Source organism: Babylonia areolata, chromosome 6 (assembly GCF_041734735.1).
Source record: "Babylonia areolata isolate BAREFJ2019XMU chromosome 6, ASM4173473v1, whole genome shotgun sequence".
In the NCBI taxonomy this organism is placed as follows: domain Eukaryota; kingdom Metazoa; phylum Mollusca; class Gastropoda; order Neogastropoda; family Buccinidae; genus Babylonia; species Babylonia areolata.
In genome coordinates, this window is record NC_134881.1 from 42161623 (window position 1) to 42176460 (window position 14838).

General features: G+C 42.4%; 2 protein-coding genes across 2 annotated transcripts in view; both read right to left on the reverse strand.

Annotated features, from left to right (window-relative positions):
* The window catches only part of LOC143283533 (uncharacterized), a 325230-nt gene that overhangs the window by 126509 nt on the left and 183883 nt on the right, over positions 1 to 14838 (reverse strand). The gene's annotated exons all lie outside the window — the stretch shown is intronic.
* Positions 14099 to 14838, reverse strand: part of LOC143283407 (four-jointed box protein 1-like) — a 1125-nt gene continuing 385 nt past the window's right edge. Inside the window, exon 1 of the mRNA XM_076589625.1 lies at positions 14099 to 14838. This exon is cut by the window's right edge and continues 385 nt beyond it. Within this exon, the coding sequence (XP_076445740.1) occupies positions 14151 to 14838 (688 nt within the window). The 3' untranslated portion in view covers positions 14099 to 14150.

Below are 14838 nucleotides of genomic sequence, written 5' to 3' on the forward strand. Positions count from 1 at the left end.
TTCCATTGTTTGTTTGTTTGCATGTCTACTTGTCTGGCTCGGCGGTTGGTTGGTTGGTTGACGTTTTTTTTGGTTGTTGTCGGTATTGTTTTCGACGTGGTTGTTTTTTTTATAACGAAAACTCTTTCATCCCTGATGTGGCCCTTGTTGTCGGCTCGGCTGGAAACAACGAGGGACTCTCTCTCTCTTTCCTTCTCGTAAGTTTGAAAGAGCATTGGGCGATTCTTCTCGTTGTTTGTTTTGTTTTTCTTTCTTTCTTTCTTTCTTTCTTTCTTTCCTTGTGTTTTCTGTCTGAGCATTGGCTTCCCTCTGTCTTTCTCTCTTTCTCTCTTTCCTTATTTCTGTTTCTCTTGTTTTGTTTTGTGTTTTCTTGCTTGTGTGGCCGAGCAACTGGAAAGCCTGGAAGCTATCTGTTTTGTTTTTTTTTTTTGTTTTTTTTTTCCTCGCTTATCTGGTTTCCTTCCTTTCTATATGTGTGTGCGCGTTGTTGTTGTTGTTGTTGTTTGTTTGTTTGTTGTTGTTGGTTTTTTTGTTATTTTATTATTGAGCCTTTTGTAGGTTGTTAGTTGGTGTTATCTGCTATTTGCTTGTTTGTTTATTTTTTTATTTACTTACAGGTTTGCAACAGAAAAGTTTGAAAGTTCTCTGAGGGAGCGGGGGAGGAGGGAAGGCGGGGGGTCTCTTTTTCCTTCTTTCTATTTGCTTTCTGCACTTGAGTCTTTTCTTCTCTTTCTTTCTTTCTTTCTTTCTCGAGAAGTTTGCAGTTGTGAGGCCTGGAAGGGAGGCTTTCAGGGTTATTTTTTTGTTGGGGGTTGGGTTTTATCGGGTTTTTGTTTGTTTTTGTTTGTTTTTTGTTTGTTTTAGGGGTTGTTGTTTTTTTTCTTTCTTTTACTTTACGCCTGGTTTTCTATGTTTATTCCTCTGTTTATGTCTTTCCAAAAAACAAACAAAACAGCTCGAGTATCACTTGGATGGCTTCAAAATATTATGAAATCAAGTTGAATAAAAAGAAGGAAAAAAAAACTTTTTTTTAAACAACTGAAGTGTCTCGCCATTTTTTTCTTTTCTTTTCATTTTTCTGTCCCCTTTTTCTTCACCATATACTCGTTCGTTCAAATACATGTGTGGCTTCATCCAGTGTGTGTGTGTGTGTGTGTGTGTGTGTGTGTGTGTGTGTGTGTGTGTGTGTGTGTGTGTGTGCGTGCGTGTGTGTGTGTGTGTGTGTGTGTGACAGAAAGAGTGTATGAGCGTACATAAGTACGTGTGCGCGCGCGTTTGCTTGCTTATGTGTTTGTTTTGTGTATGTGTGCTTGCGTGCGTAGGTGTATGCATGCGTGTGTGTATGTGTGTGTGTGTGTGTGCATGCGCGGGCGCGCGCGTGTGTGTGTTTGTGTGTGTGTGTGTGTGTGTGTGTCCGCAGCCAACATGTGCGTGCGTTAGTACCTGTGTGTGTGTGTGTGTGTGTGTGTGTGTGTGTGTGTGTGTATGTGTGTGTGTGTGTGTGTGTGTGTTCCATTCAGCAGTGAGTGTTGTGTCCTATACCTGCTTTCACGTGTACTTGGAAAACGGTTTCTTCTTCTTCTTCTTCGTTCGTGGGTTACAACTCCCACGTTCACTCGCATGTACACGAGTGGGCTTTTACGTGTATATACCGTTTAATACCTCGCCATGTAGTCAGCCATACTCCGTTTTCGGGGGGGGGGGGTGTATGCATAACCGACCGAACGCTGATATGGATTACAAGATCTTTAACGTGCGTATTTGATCTTCTGCTTTGCGTATACACACGAAGGGGATTCAGGCACAAGCAGGTTTGCACATATGTTATACCGGGAGATCAGAACAATCTCCACCCTTTACCCACCAGGCGCCGTCACCGTGATTCGAACCCGGGACCCTCAGATTGAAAGTCCAACGCTTTGAACACTCAGCTATTGCCGGAAAACGGTTTAGACAGACAGACAGACTGACAGAGAGAGATTTGACCAATCGTTCACACCTACGCAAACGCACTGACACAATCGAATAAAACACAATAAAGCAAATTGTTATCTTTTCAGTAAATGTACTTTTATTGGTCAATAATATAGTCTTCTTTCTTTTTTTTCTTTTTTTTTTCTTTTTTTTTTTGTTTCATTTCATCATCATATGTCATCAACAGAGTTCTAAAAAGCAGTCGTACCAAATCCATTCGCGACGTTGACGTAATAATCTTAAACAGACACCGATGGTTTTGTTTACTGTGATAGTCCGGTTAAATTTGATACAACAAATTCATACCGTCAGACACAAATTTTGACTCTCCCTCCCTCTCTCTCTCTCTCTCTCTCTCTCTCTCTCTCTCTCTCTCTCTCTCTCTCACACACACACACACACACACACACACACACACACACACACACACACACTGCGTGCGTGCGTGTAAATGTTCTTCGGACAGATGCGTTTTGGCAATGGCAAGATCACATAGCAAGCATTTACGAAGAATCGACTCTGGTTTACAAAATAAATGAGATCACAACGTAGACTTCTCTCACCTGTACCCTTCCATCCTTTTATGTCTCTGTCTCTTGTCTGTCTCTGTCTGTCTGTCTGTCTGTCTCTGTCTCTCTCTCTTTCTCCCCTCACCCTCCTCTCTTTAGCTCTCAAACACACACGCGCGCGCGTTCGTGCGCGCACTTGCACACGCACACGCACACACACACACATCCACACACACACACACACACACACACACACACACACACACAAACACACACACACACACACACACACACACACACACACACACACACACACACACACGAAATGCACTTCCATCCAACAGCCACAATATCTGTACATGACAGTAGTTGTCTCAGCACAGCAGAAGCTACGACTCAGCACAAAATAGCAGGGGGGAAGAGTACAACGACATCGGGACATGGACTTCTGGAATGTGAGTCAAGGCATCAGTCGGGTGAAAGAACGAAGCTGAAGATGAGGCACCCCCACCCCCTTCCATCCCCGCCCTTCACACTCCCATCCCCTCCTCGCCCTCCCCCGCCCCACCCCTCCCCCCCTGTACCCCCTCCCCCCCCCAAACCCCCACCCACCCGGAACACCCTTACTTACTGTTACACCTACCCCCGATAAAAAAAAAGGAAAGTTTTAATCTAAAATATAAAATAAAATGAAAAAAACAAAAATAAAAAGCAAACACTTGTAGTCACTGAACACGCCTTCTACAACATTATGAGTTTTATTTTTCAGTGTCTTGGAGGAAGGTTGAATCTGCAGGAGCCCTCTCCTCTTTACATAGGATTTCTCTCTCTCTCTCTCTCTCTCTCTCTCTCTCTCTCTCTCTCTCTCTCTCTCTCTCTTGCATGTGTATGCAAAACTAGTTATTCATTTTGGATGGTCGAGCTGACCGAAGTGATCAGTTGATTTATGTTAGTCCCATTTTCGGTATATACATTATTTGTGTGTGTGATGAGAATGTTGATTTATATTATGTTTCTCTGTTTGATCTTATGTTTCCTGTTAATGTATTGTTCCCCCCCCTGTCACAAGGACTATACAGTCAATGACAGTGAAACACCAAAGCGTCAAAGCGTCTCTCTCTCTCTCTCTCTCTCTCTCTCTCTCTCTCTTTACATAGGTTTACTTCCCCCTCCAAATCCCTCCCCTCCGCCCCCCACACCTCTCCCCTGCAAACCCCAAGCCCCATGCAGCAGACAATGGATGTACTAGCTTACGGTGGTAAAATAATGAGAAATTGCAAATGATTTCGAACGGACTTTTTTTTTCTTTTCTTTTCTTTATTTTTTCTTCTCTGTGTGTATGTTTGTTTGTTTGTTTGTTGTCAATGTGGAGTTGATATTGTTGTTGCTTTTTTGTTATTGTTTTTGTGTTTTTTTGAGTGGGGGGCGGGGCAGGAAGGGGGGGGGGGATGAGGCTGTGTACGCAGGACACGATTTTTCAGAAGACAGTGATGATGGAGTCTCCCTTCGGACCGACGAATGAGTAGGCAGGCAGAAGACAGTATTCCATAGCTAAACGAGCAAGCAATCAGTAGCAACGCATTCTGAATCAGTTGAAAATTAAACCACTTTCAAGTTAATATTCGCAACGGGTACCGTGCGATAATACATAAACACAGTGTGGAGTAGTGTGTGTGTGTGTGTGTGTGTGTGGGTGTGTGTGTGTGTGTGTGTGTGTGTGTGTGTGTGTGTGTGTGTGTGTGTGTGTGTGCAAATGTGTGTGTGCGTACGCGTGCGCGTGCAAGCAAGCGCTGTCCAGCACTAAATTCAATTTTATTCAAATAATTATCTGCAACAAAGAACTCCGATCTCCAAGCGTGTGTCAGGTGTCCACTGTGTGTCCACTGTCAAGACAGCAAGGGGAACAACACTATCAGCGCTTCATGCACCAGCCTCGCAACCTTTGATCGCTACCGACCCTCTAGATAATTACCTGAAAGGAGACTAGCCCCTCACTCCGACACACGCCCCCCCCCACCCCCACCCTCCGCAGCCGACCCCCACTGCCCCCCTCTCTCTCCCCCCCTCCCGTCTGCCCTTCCCCCACCCACCCACCTACACACACACACACACACACATACCTGGCTATCTGAAACTTCTCTGAGTCATTCTCCCCTCCCCTCCCCACATCCTCCTCCTCTCCCTTCCCCTCCCGCTCTCCTTCCCCCCCGTCCGCCCCCGTCCACCCCCTCACCCCCTCTCACCCAGCAAGTTCAGGCTTCATCAAATTCCCATTTCATCTAGTCCCCACCTCCTCAAAGTCAACGCTGAGCAGGAGACACCCTGCCGGTAATACAGTGCCTTGTTCACCCCGCCACCCTTCGCTAATCTTTACCCACCACCATGTGTGAATATGTGTCTTTATGTTTTACATTTATTTGCTTATTTATCATCATTGTTGTCTTTTTTATTCATTCATTTATTTATTTATTTATTTATTTATTATTATTATTATTGCTACCTTTCTTTCATATTATAATTATTATTTATTTATTTATCTATTTATGTATTTATTTACTTATTTATGTACGCTTATCTATTATTTATTCACCTTTTTTTTTTCTCAAGGCCCAGACTAAGCGCGTTGGGCTACACCCGCTGGTCAGGCATCTGCTTGGCTGATGTGGTGTAGCGTATATGGATTTGTCCGAACGCAGTGACGCCTCCTTGAGCTACTGAAACTGAAACTGAAACTGAAACAACCCACCACCCCCAACCCCCACCTCAACCCAACCGGCGCCTGCCCCCTCGCCCCCCTCCCTCTCTCTCCCACCCGACACCCCACCTCCACCTCCACCCCCCCCGATCTTCAGGCCCCCCTTACTCCTTCACCGCCGTTACCCCCCACCTTCTCGTCTCGGTGTCTCTTGAGTGATCCCCGAGGGATTTCTGAAGGATTTGAACCCCCTTGCTGGAAGGGAACAATAACTTGTGATTGATAAGTCGGGTGGATTTGGGGAGAGTGACGAAGAAGAGAGGATAAATCGGAGCAAGTGAAGAATGATTAGGAAAGGTGTGTGTGTGTGTGTGTGTGTGTGTGTGTGTGTTGTGTGTGTGTGTGTTGTGTGTGTGTGTGTTGTGTGTGTGTGTGTGTGTGTGTGTGTGTGTGTGTGTGTACGGTTGTGTGTGTGTGTGTGTGTGTGTGTGTGTGTGTGTGTGTGTGTGTGTGTGTGTGTGTGTGTGTGTGTGTGTGTGTGTGTGTGTGTGTGTGTGTGTGTGTGTGTGTGTGTGTGTGTGTGTGTGTGTGTGTGTGTGTGTGTGTGTGTGTGTGTGTGTGTGTGTGTGTGTGTGTGTGTGTGTGTGTGTGTGTGTGTGTGTGTGTGTTGTGTGTGTGTGTGTGTGTGTGTGTGTGTGTGTGTGTGTGTGTGTGTTCTAGGCAGGGGGTGTTGGGAGGGGTATTTGAGGGGGAAGGGTCGTATTAGTCACCTCATGCTGTTTGTGGTACAGTTTAGCTAATCACTTCGCATACTGTATTGTATTGTCACAACATATTTCTGTTTGTAGGTGTACTCTTTTTTTTTTTTTTTTAAATATAGTGTAGCCGTAATCAAGTGTCTCTAAAGAAAAAAAAGAAAACGAAAAAAAAAGTGCAATAAATTATCCACAAAATAAAATACTCCCTGTTTCTACTCTCGGCTGACCGGCTATATGTGATTTGTTCAAGAGGGATATTTGTGGTAACTTTCCCAAAGGTGAAGGGCAGGGTGGAGTTGGTGGTTAGTGGTGGGGTGGGGGTGCAAGTGGGGAGGGGGGTGGGGGCTGGGGTGATGTGGTTAAGACAGAATGATAAGAATTGACCAAGTGTAGCCAAATCAAAAAAAAAATATTTTTTTTTTAATACTGAGGAAGTATTGGACTTTGATTGTTCTACTTGGAAAGTTATTTTCATATCAGTGAAGAATAAACAAAAGAAAACCCGATATACAAATGTTTTTGAAGGAAATAAGTGAAAGATACGAGCTTCAAAAATATATGAATTATCAGTTAATGACTTGCCTTGAATTTCAAAGGAAATGGTTCCCGACCATACACCGGTATATTAGAAACTTTAAAAATAAAAATGATGATGATGATGACGACGACAACAACAATAATAGTAATAATGATAATAATAAGAATAATAATAATAATCATCGTCATCATCGTCATCGTCATCATAATAATAATAAAGACCAGCGATACTGCAGGGGGGTTCGAATTATGGAGCTAATCTATCGGTTGTTAAGACTGAATTCTGTTGCTAGGTCAATTCATATTTGTAAAAAAAAATCCGCCATTTTCTGTGTGAAGGGATTAACAAGGTTGTGTTTTTGTTGTGTGTGTGTGTGTGTGTGTGTGCGCGCGCGCGCGCGCACGTGTGTGTGTGTTTGTGTGTGTGTGTGTGTGTGTGTGTGTGTGTGTGTGTGTTGTGTTCTTGTTTTTGTAAAAAAAAAAAATTATTTATGTACATCCTTCGTTCATTCATTCATTCATCTATTTTCAATGATAATTGTTAATTTTGAATACGTTCACAACCTTTGAGGAGCACCCATTGTTTATCTGTTTTGTGTCGGTCTGTTTGTCTTTTTTGTCTTATTCATTTAGTTTAGTTAGTTCTTGTTATTATTTTTTTAGTTGTGTGTTTATTCGTTTATTTGTTTATTTATCTAATTATCTAATCATTTGTTGATTTATTCATTTGTCTACCTATTTATTTTCATCTTATTTCTTGGCCTGTGTACGTATGGGAAATATATATATGTGTATGTCAACAAAGAATTTGCAGCAAAAACCATTCAAAGAAAGAAATATGAATCCGCTTACTTCCCGTTCCATCGTGACCCCCTCGACGTAATTACTATTGTTGATGCAAGACGGACTGCCCAGCAGTGAGACAATCTGAACAGAAGACAAGAGAGGCAAGGCCTTCAAGACTCACTTGTGATACACTTTTTTTTAAAATCCAAGCTTTTTATGATATGAGCATAATTTCAAAATGTAATGTTTAAGATGAGAAAGATCAGTTTAAAACAAATTGAGTCCCCTAGCATTAATTACAGATTAATTTCCCTTTTTTTTACTATCTGCAGCAAAGACATGCACCAGAAATATAACTTCCATGCTTAGCAAAAGAAGTTCCTGTTTGAACAAAAAATGATAATGATGACTGCTCTTGTTGTTGGGTCAGAATATCAGATCAAAGTGTCAAGTTTAGATAATACAAAAAATATAAATATAACAGTAAATGCAGTTTGCATATAATTAGGCCAGAGGTGCAATATTGTTTTAAACAAGATGACTGGAAAGAACTGAATTTTTCCTATTTTTATGCCTAATTTGGTGTCAACTGACAAAATATTTGCAGAGAAAATGTCAATGTTAAAGTTTACCACGGACACACACACACACACACACACACACACACAACCGAACACCGGGTTAAAACATAGACTCACTTTGTTTACACAAGTGAGTCAAAAAAGAAGAATGACTAGAAGGAGAAAGGGGAAGGGGGGAATAAGAAGATGGAGGAAGAAGCGACAACAACGACGACGACGAAGAAGAAGAAGAAGAAGAAATAAGTAGTGGGATTTGTAATATGTCTGTGTATCCGATGCAAAGGGGCATAAACGTAAACATTACTGATGCGGGTGTAGACATGTATGTATAATCATGGACGCCTATATTCGCATACGCAATTGTACATTATGTTCTCCTTGCACTATAAATCAAAACAATTAAATGTGTATCAAAAAGAAGAGGAGCAACAACAAAGACAAACATAATACCAAAGTACCTGCAGTAGTTAAAGTTGTGTCTGCCTGCCTGTATGTGTATGAATAGGGTATCACCCACACGCATGCGTGTGTGTTCGAACGTATGTACATACGTGTATGCGTGCTGCGCCTACAATGAGTGTGTGTATGTCTGTCTGCCCCTCTGTCTATCTCTTTGTCTGTCTCTCTGCCTGCCTGTCTGTGTAGATGTTCACAAACGTGACCTCTGCAACAACTACCTAAAACCAAACGAACGTCCCGATTAACACGAGGTCTCACGTGCAATCTTGGTCTTTTCCCACACACATACACACACACCCCTACACCATTTATTATAATACCTCAAAGGCCAACGCGGACAGAACCATGTCAAACTGTTTAAGTTACTAGCTAGGGATCTTCCGCTTGGTCCCTTGCCCGCGACGATATCGCCTTCAGCTTGGTATGGCTGTTCAAACGCCACCGGTATGAGCGACTGCGGGTAAAAGTTCTTGATGTCCTTCTATCCATGGCGGACTGGACTGGACAAGGTACGAACACACACTCTCTCTGTCTCTGTCTCTATCTCTGTCTGTCTCTCTGTCTCTCTCTCTGTCTCTGTCTGTCTCTCTCTGTCTCTCTCTCTGTCTGTCTCTCTCTCTCTCTGTGTCTCTGTGTCTGTCTCTCTCTCTCTGTCTGTCTGTCTGTCTCTCTCTCTCTCTCTCTCCCCTCTCTCTCTATGTCTCTCTCTCTCTCTCTCTCTCTCTCTCTCTCTCTCCCTCTCTCTCTCCCTCTCTCTCTCTCTGTCTCTGCCTCTCTCTCTCTCTCTCTCTCTCTCTCTCTCTTATCACCTTCACAAGTGGATTGTTTGGCCAGTGTTTTAGAGGATCGCAGGTATGTAGGGTGTAGGTAGGTAGGTACTCGTGACCATACAAGCTTGTACTGGAGAAGACCACCCCCCCACTCTCCCTATCCCCTTGCATCCACCCCCCTCCCCTCCCTACCTCCCCCAGCCCCCCTCCCCATCCCGCCCTCACTCCCCGCCAATTTTGGCTTTTCGTCTCGATTAATGCTTGAGAATGTTATCATTTTAATGTTTTCTTTTCTTTCGTTTCTTTGTTTGTTTTGTTTGTATTTTGCTGGTGTGAATTGGGTTTGGGTTTTTTTATGTGTTAAAGGGTAACACACGCCAGCTGGGGTTTTTTTTTGTGTGTTGTCACTGCCGTGGGATGTTTTACTTGTCGGCTCAATGTACGTTTATGTGTATTTGACTGTGCTTTCATATCTGTGAAACTGCATGTTTGGTGCATATCTGTTATGCATGTGTGGGTGTATGTGTGAATGTGTGTCTTCATGTTTTATATTTATTTGCTTATTTATCATCATTGTTGTCTTATTTATTTATTTATTTATTTATTTATTTATTTATTTACTACTACTACTACCCCTTTTTTATATATTATGATTATTATTTATTTATTTATTTGCTTATTTATGTACGCTTATCTATTATTTATTCACCTTTTTTTTTCTTTTTCTTTTTTCTCAAGCCCTGACTAAGCGCGTTGGGTTACGCTGCTGGTCAGGCATCTGCTTGGCAGATGTGGTGTAGCGTATATGGATTTGTCCGAACGCAGTGACGCCTCCTTGAGCTACTGAAACTGAAACTGAAACTTGTCGGTGGATGCGGAATACAGCAAAGAATCTCACTTCGATTGTTCTTGAGGTAAAGAAAATATATAAAGTTCGTCAACAAAACATTTACTTTTTTTTTTCTTTTTTTCTTTTTTACTTATTTATTTATTATATTAAGCTATTTATTTACTTATCTATTCATTTATCTATTTATTGCTTGTTGTTGTTTTTATGTTTATTTTTTTATCTATTTATCCATTTATTTATCGCACCACCAGTGAAATAAAATAAAAAATTAAAAAGAGAGAGAGAGAGAGAGAGAGAAGAAAAGAAAGAAACGAAGAAGGAAAGGAACTAAAAAGAGAGAACAGGGTGGGGGGGGGGGGGGAGGCAGGGAGGGGTAGACGGACCCCCACCCCCACCCCCCCAAACCCACCCACCCCCCCTAACCCTCACCCCCAACTCTATTCGGGATTAGATCCCTCTCTTCCTTAGCGTACGGAGCAACAACAACTGTAAGCCACTACTTGACTACGTGTGACTCGCCCAGCTCTGACCACTCAGATCCTGTGTCCTTTATCGTCCCCCCCCCCCCCCCCCCCCCCTGTTATCTGACGCCCCGGGCAAAAAAATTGATATATTGATATATGATAAATCGAAAATCTGAAGGGTTTGGGTGTTAACTAGATGCAAACTGTGTGATGGCTTTTTTTTTTAACCATGGAAGGGAATGGGTAATGATAATAATGATGATGATGATGATTCATCTCTTAAGTGTGCTTTTTCATTCATATGAACACACTGGATGTTTTCCATTGTCAGATAGCGGTTGATGTGTTTTGGGGTTTTTTTTTAAGGCATGTTTATAGTCAACTATGATGTAAGGCGCTTTGAGCAGCATTGGTGCTGGATATCGCGCCATAGAAAAACTATGTTGTATTATCATTATTATTATTATTATTATTATTATTATTATTATTATCATTATTAATGAGAATAATGATAACAATAATGATAATAATGATGATGATAATTATAATAATAATGAAAATAATAATAACAATAATAATGATAATGATGAAGATAATCATAAGAATAATAATGACGATGATGATAACAATGATAACTATAAAAAATTTAAAAAAACACACACACACACAATCATCATCATCATCATCACCATCATGAAACATACTGATGTCATGGACAACGACTTAGGTCTGTTGCTGCAGTTCAGCATGTGCCGAAGGCAGCTTATACAATTTGATCATCGACAACACACTTTCACGGTAAAATACAGACTACAGGGAATCCATCTACAAATGCAGAGACCTACAAAATTGTGTCCCCAATTCAACAAATGCGATAAACCAAATTCTTTACATTCACTTTTGAAGGCCTGATTCACGCTCACCTAAATGGTTCCAGACATTGACAAAGTGAAATTTATTGGCTTCAGTCTTGAACGTAAGCCATGTTGTCATGTGAATTTTAAAATAAACATGACGTTTGTTCTTAACTCAAAGAGGTTTTCAACATGGCGCATGTAAAGGAAGTGCACTTGACTGGCCGTCAGAAAACCATTGTCAATTTGAAAAGAAGAAGAAGAAGATTGTGGGTGGGTGGTACTTCATCGCATTGGTGTTTGTTTGTTTTGTTTTGTTTTGTTTTGTTTTATGGGGGTTTTTTCTCCAGAAACACCAGTCTATCATTCGCAAATTACGCAGTGCATTGTCTCAAAGTGGTTCTGTGGAAACAGGGCACAAACGTGGCAGGAGATCCAACAAAATCACGCACCTCGCGGGGAAGACCAACTCAGTCGTTTTGTGGTAAATAGTCTTGAGAAGACTTTGAAATAAAATTACTGTTGAAAGCAGTGCGTGTGAACAATGCAGAGGAAGGAATTTTGCTTACTGTCCCATCACACATATCGGTGATTGAAGACATTAAAAGTTCGGACTAAAAGATATCAGTGATGGTTTGAGAGTGCATTCAGCAATGATAATGAAGGGACCCTGTGTACTGACCGAAGGAAACGCAAATTCTGCTCTCGGTGCTATGCATGTTGACGTGTTTAACCTTTTAACTTCTAATGTTGACAGTGATGGCAAACAACATTTGACAAGTCAGTGCGTAAAATTTTTGTGCACATGCAAACAACTTTTGGCAAGTCTGTGCGCGAGATTTCTGTGCCTACAATGTACCGGTTCACGGTTGCAATGCACCGCCAACACGCTCCGTGAGAATTGTTACCGAACATAAAGAAAAAGGGACAGTCCAAACCCAGTGACATCGCCAGCAAAGTCACCAAACCTAAAAATCAGTCGATTTTGGAGGAGCAAAGGATCTGTGAAAACTCAAAGTGTTCTTCGAATTCAGTGATTTATCTTCAAAGTTGCGATCAGTGTGGAGATATTTCACCTCCGTTCATGTATGCTACAGGATATCATTGGGTCATTCTCAGTGGAATAAAGTATGTATGCTACAGGATATCATTGGGTCATTCTCAGTGGAATAAAGTATGTATGCTACAGGATATCATTGGGTCATTCCCAGTGGAATAAAGTATGCATGCTACAGGATATCATTGGGTTATTCTCAGTGGAATAAAGTATGTATGCTACAGAATATCATTGGGTCATTCTCAGTGGAATAAAGTATGTATGCTACAGGATATCATTGGGTCATTCTCAGTGGAATAAAGTATGTATGCTACAGGATATCATTGGGTCATTCTCAGTGGAATAAAGTATGTATGCTACAGGATATCACTGGGTCATTCTCAGTGGAATAAGGTATGTATGCTACAGGATATCACTGGGTCATTCTCAGTGGAATAAAGTATGTATGCTACAGGATATCATTGGGTCATTCTCAGTGGAATAAAGTATGTATGCTACAGGATATCATTGGGTCATTCTCAGTGGAATAAAGTATGTATGCTACAGGATATCACTGGGTCATTCTCAGTGGAATAAAGTATGTATGCGTAGCAAAGAAAATGTCATGAAGTATAAAAAAAATTTTAAAAAAGGGTAAGATTTGTGATTTTTCCAATGTACTTAGTTCTTGTTGTTTGTATTTCTTTTCACGCCGTTTCATTACGTCTGTCCACCACGCTGAATTGGGACAACATTTTGGTATGTCTCTGCATTACAAATAAAGCCAATCACATGTATTATTCGTCACTTGATTACAGACATGTTACATGAATTATCACATAGTTACAAATCCTGTCTTCATATTTAGATATTTGGTGAGCACACACAGACTCAAACAGACATAGCAGTTCTGTTCATACCCATGGGTTTTCAAACACACATTTCGATAAGATAAAATGACAAGAAAGGCAAGGCCTTCAGGACTCACTTGTGATAAATTAAGTCCCCTAGCATTAATTACAGAGTAATTTCCCTTTTTTTACTATCTGCACCAAAACGTTTGCAAAATAAATAAAAATTCCATGCTTAGCAAAAGAAGTTCCTGTTTGAACAAAAAATGATAATAATGACTCCTCTTGTTGTTGTGTCAGAATAAGAGGTGAAAATGCCAAGTTTAGAGAATACCAAAAATATAAATATAACAGTAAATGCAGTTTGCATATAATTAGGCTTCTTTTTTTTCTTTTCTTTTTTGTGCCCATCCCAGAGGTGCAATATTGTTTTAAATAAGATGACTGGAAAGAACTGAATTTTTCCTATTTTTATGCCAAATTTGGTGTCAACTGACAAAGTATTTGCAGAGAAAATGTCAATGTTAAAGTTTACCACGGACACACAGACACACAGACACACGGACACACACACACACACACACACACACACACACACACACACACACACAGACAACCGAACACCGGGTTAAAACATAGACTCACTTTGTTTACACAAGTGAGTCAAAAATGATAAAGCGGAAGCATTATGTGCTCATGCGCAAGCTCCCTCAGTGTCACACATGCATTCTTCGTTCTTTTTTTCTTTTTTTCCACTGTACTCTTTTCTCCTCTTGAGAGCCCATTATTGCGCGTCATTACCATAACCTATCCATGTCTTCATTATCAACATTTTGAATCTCCATTACACATGCATGTGCGACACACACACACACACACACACACACACACACACACATACACATACACACACACACACACACACACACATACACACACACATACACACACACACGCACACATACACACACACACACACACACACACACACACTCACATCACCACCCTCACCACTGTCACTCTCTGCTACCGAGGGTACAAGGCTTCACAGGTGAGGATGTGTCTGTGCACTGCGGCCAGCCTGTCGGTGAGCACGTGCAGGTTCTTGTCGGGCAGTGCGGGCAGCAGTGCGTGGTGCGGCTCCCCGGCCCTCACCAGCTGCTGCAGCTGCTGCCCCACAGTGCCCGAGGCGTGCAGCGTCTTGACGGCCCTGGCCGTGCTGTCCCTGAAGACACACAGCGAGGCCAGCAAGGCCTGGTGGTAGCCCTGGTACTTGTCCAGCAGGCGGTACCCGTGGAACAGGCCCGACTCGTTGTCCAGGAACACCAGGCTGCCGGCTTCAGTCCTCTCCAGGTTGTGCGCGGGGTTGTTCATCATCTCCGTGTTCCACTGGCGGTTGAACATGTTGTTGACCAGGCGGTCCAGGTTGGCCGTCAGGTAGTCGAACACGATGAGGTCAGACCACTGCAGCAGGTCGCACAGCTCCGGCAACGTCCTGCCACCCAGGGTGTCCCAGGTCGGGTGGAGCCGGCGGTCGTCTTGGCGGAGAGGCGGGGGGATGTAGGCGGGGGTGAGGTGGGGCAGCCAGCGGGTGAGGATCACCGGCCGGCCGTCGGTCCACTGCGCCGTGGACAGGGCCAGGTGCACGCCTCTCCACTGCGGGCTGAGCGAGTGCACGGGCAGCAGCAGGGCGGGGGGCAGTCTGGTGATGTTG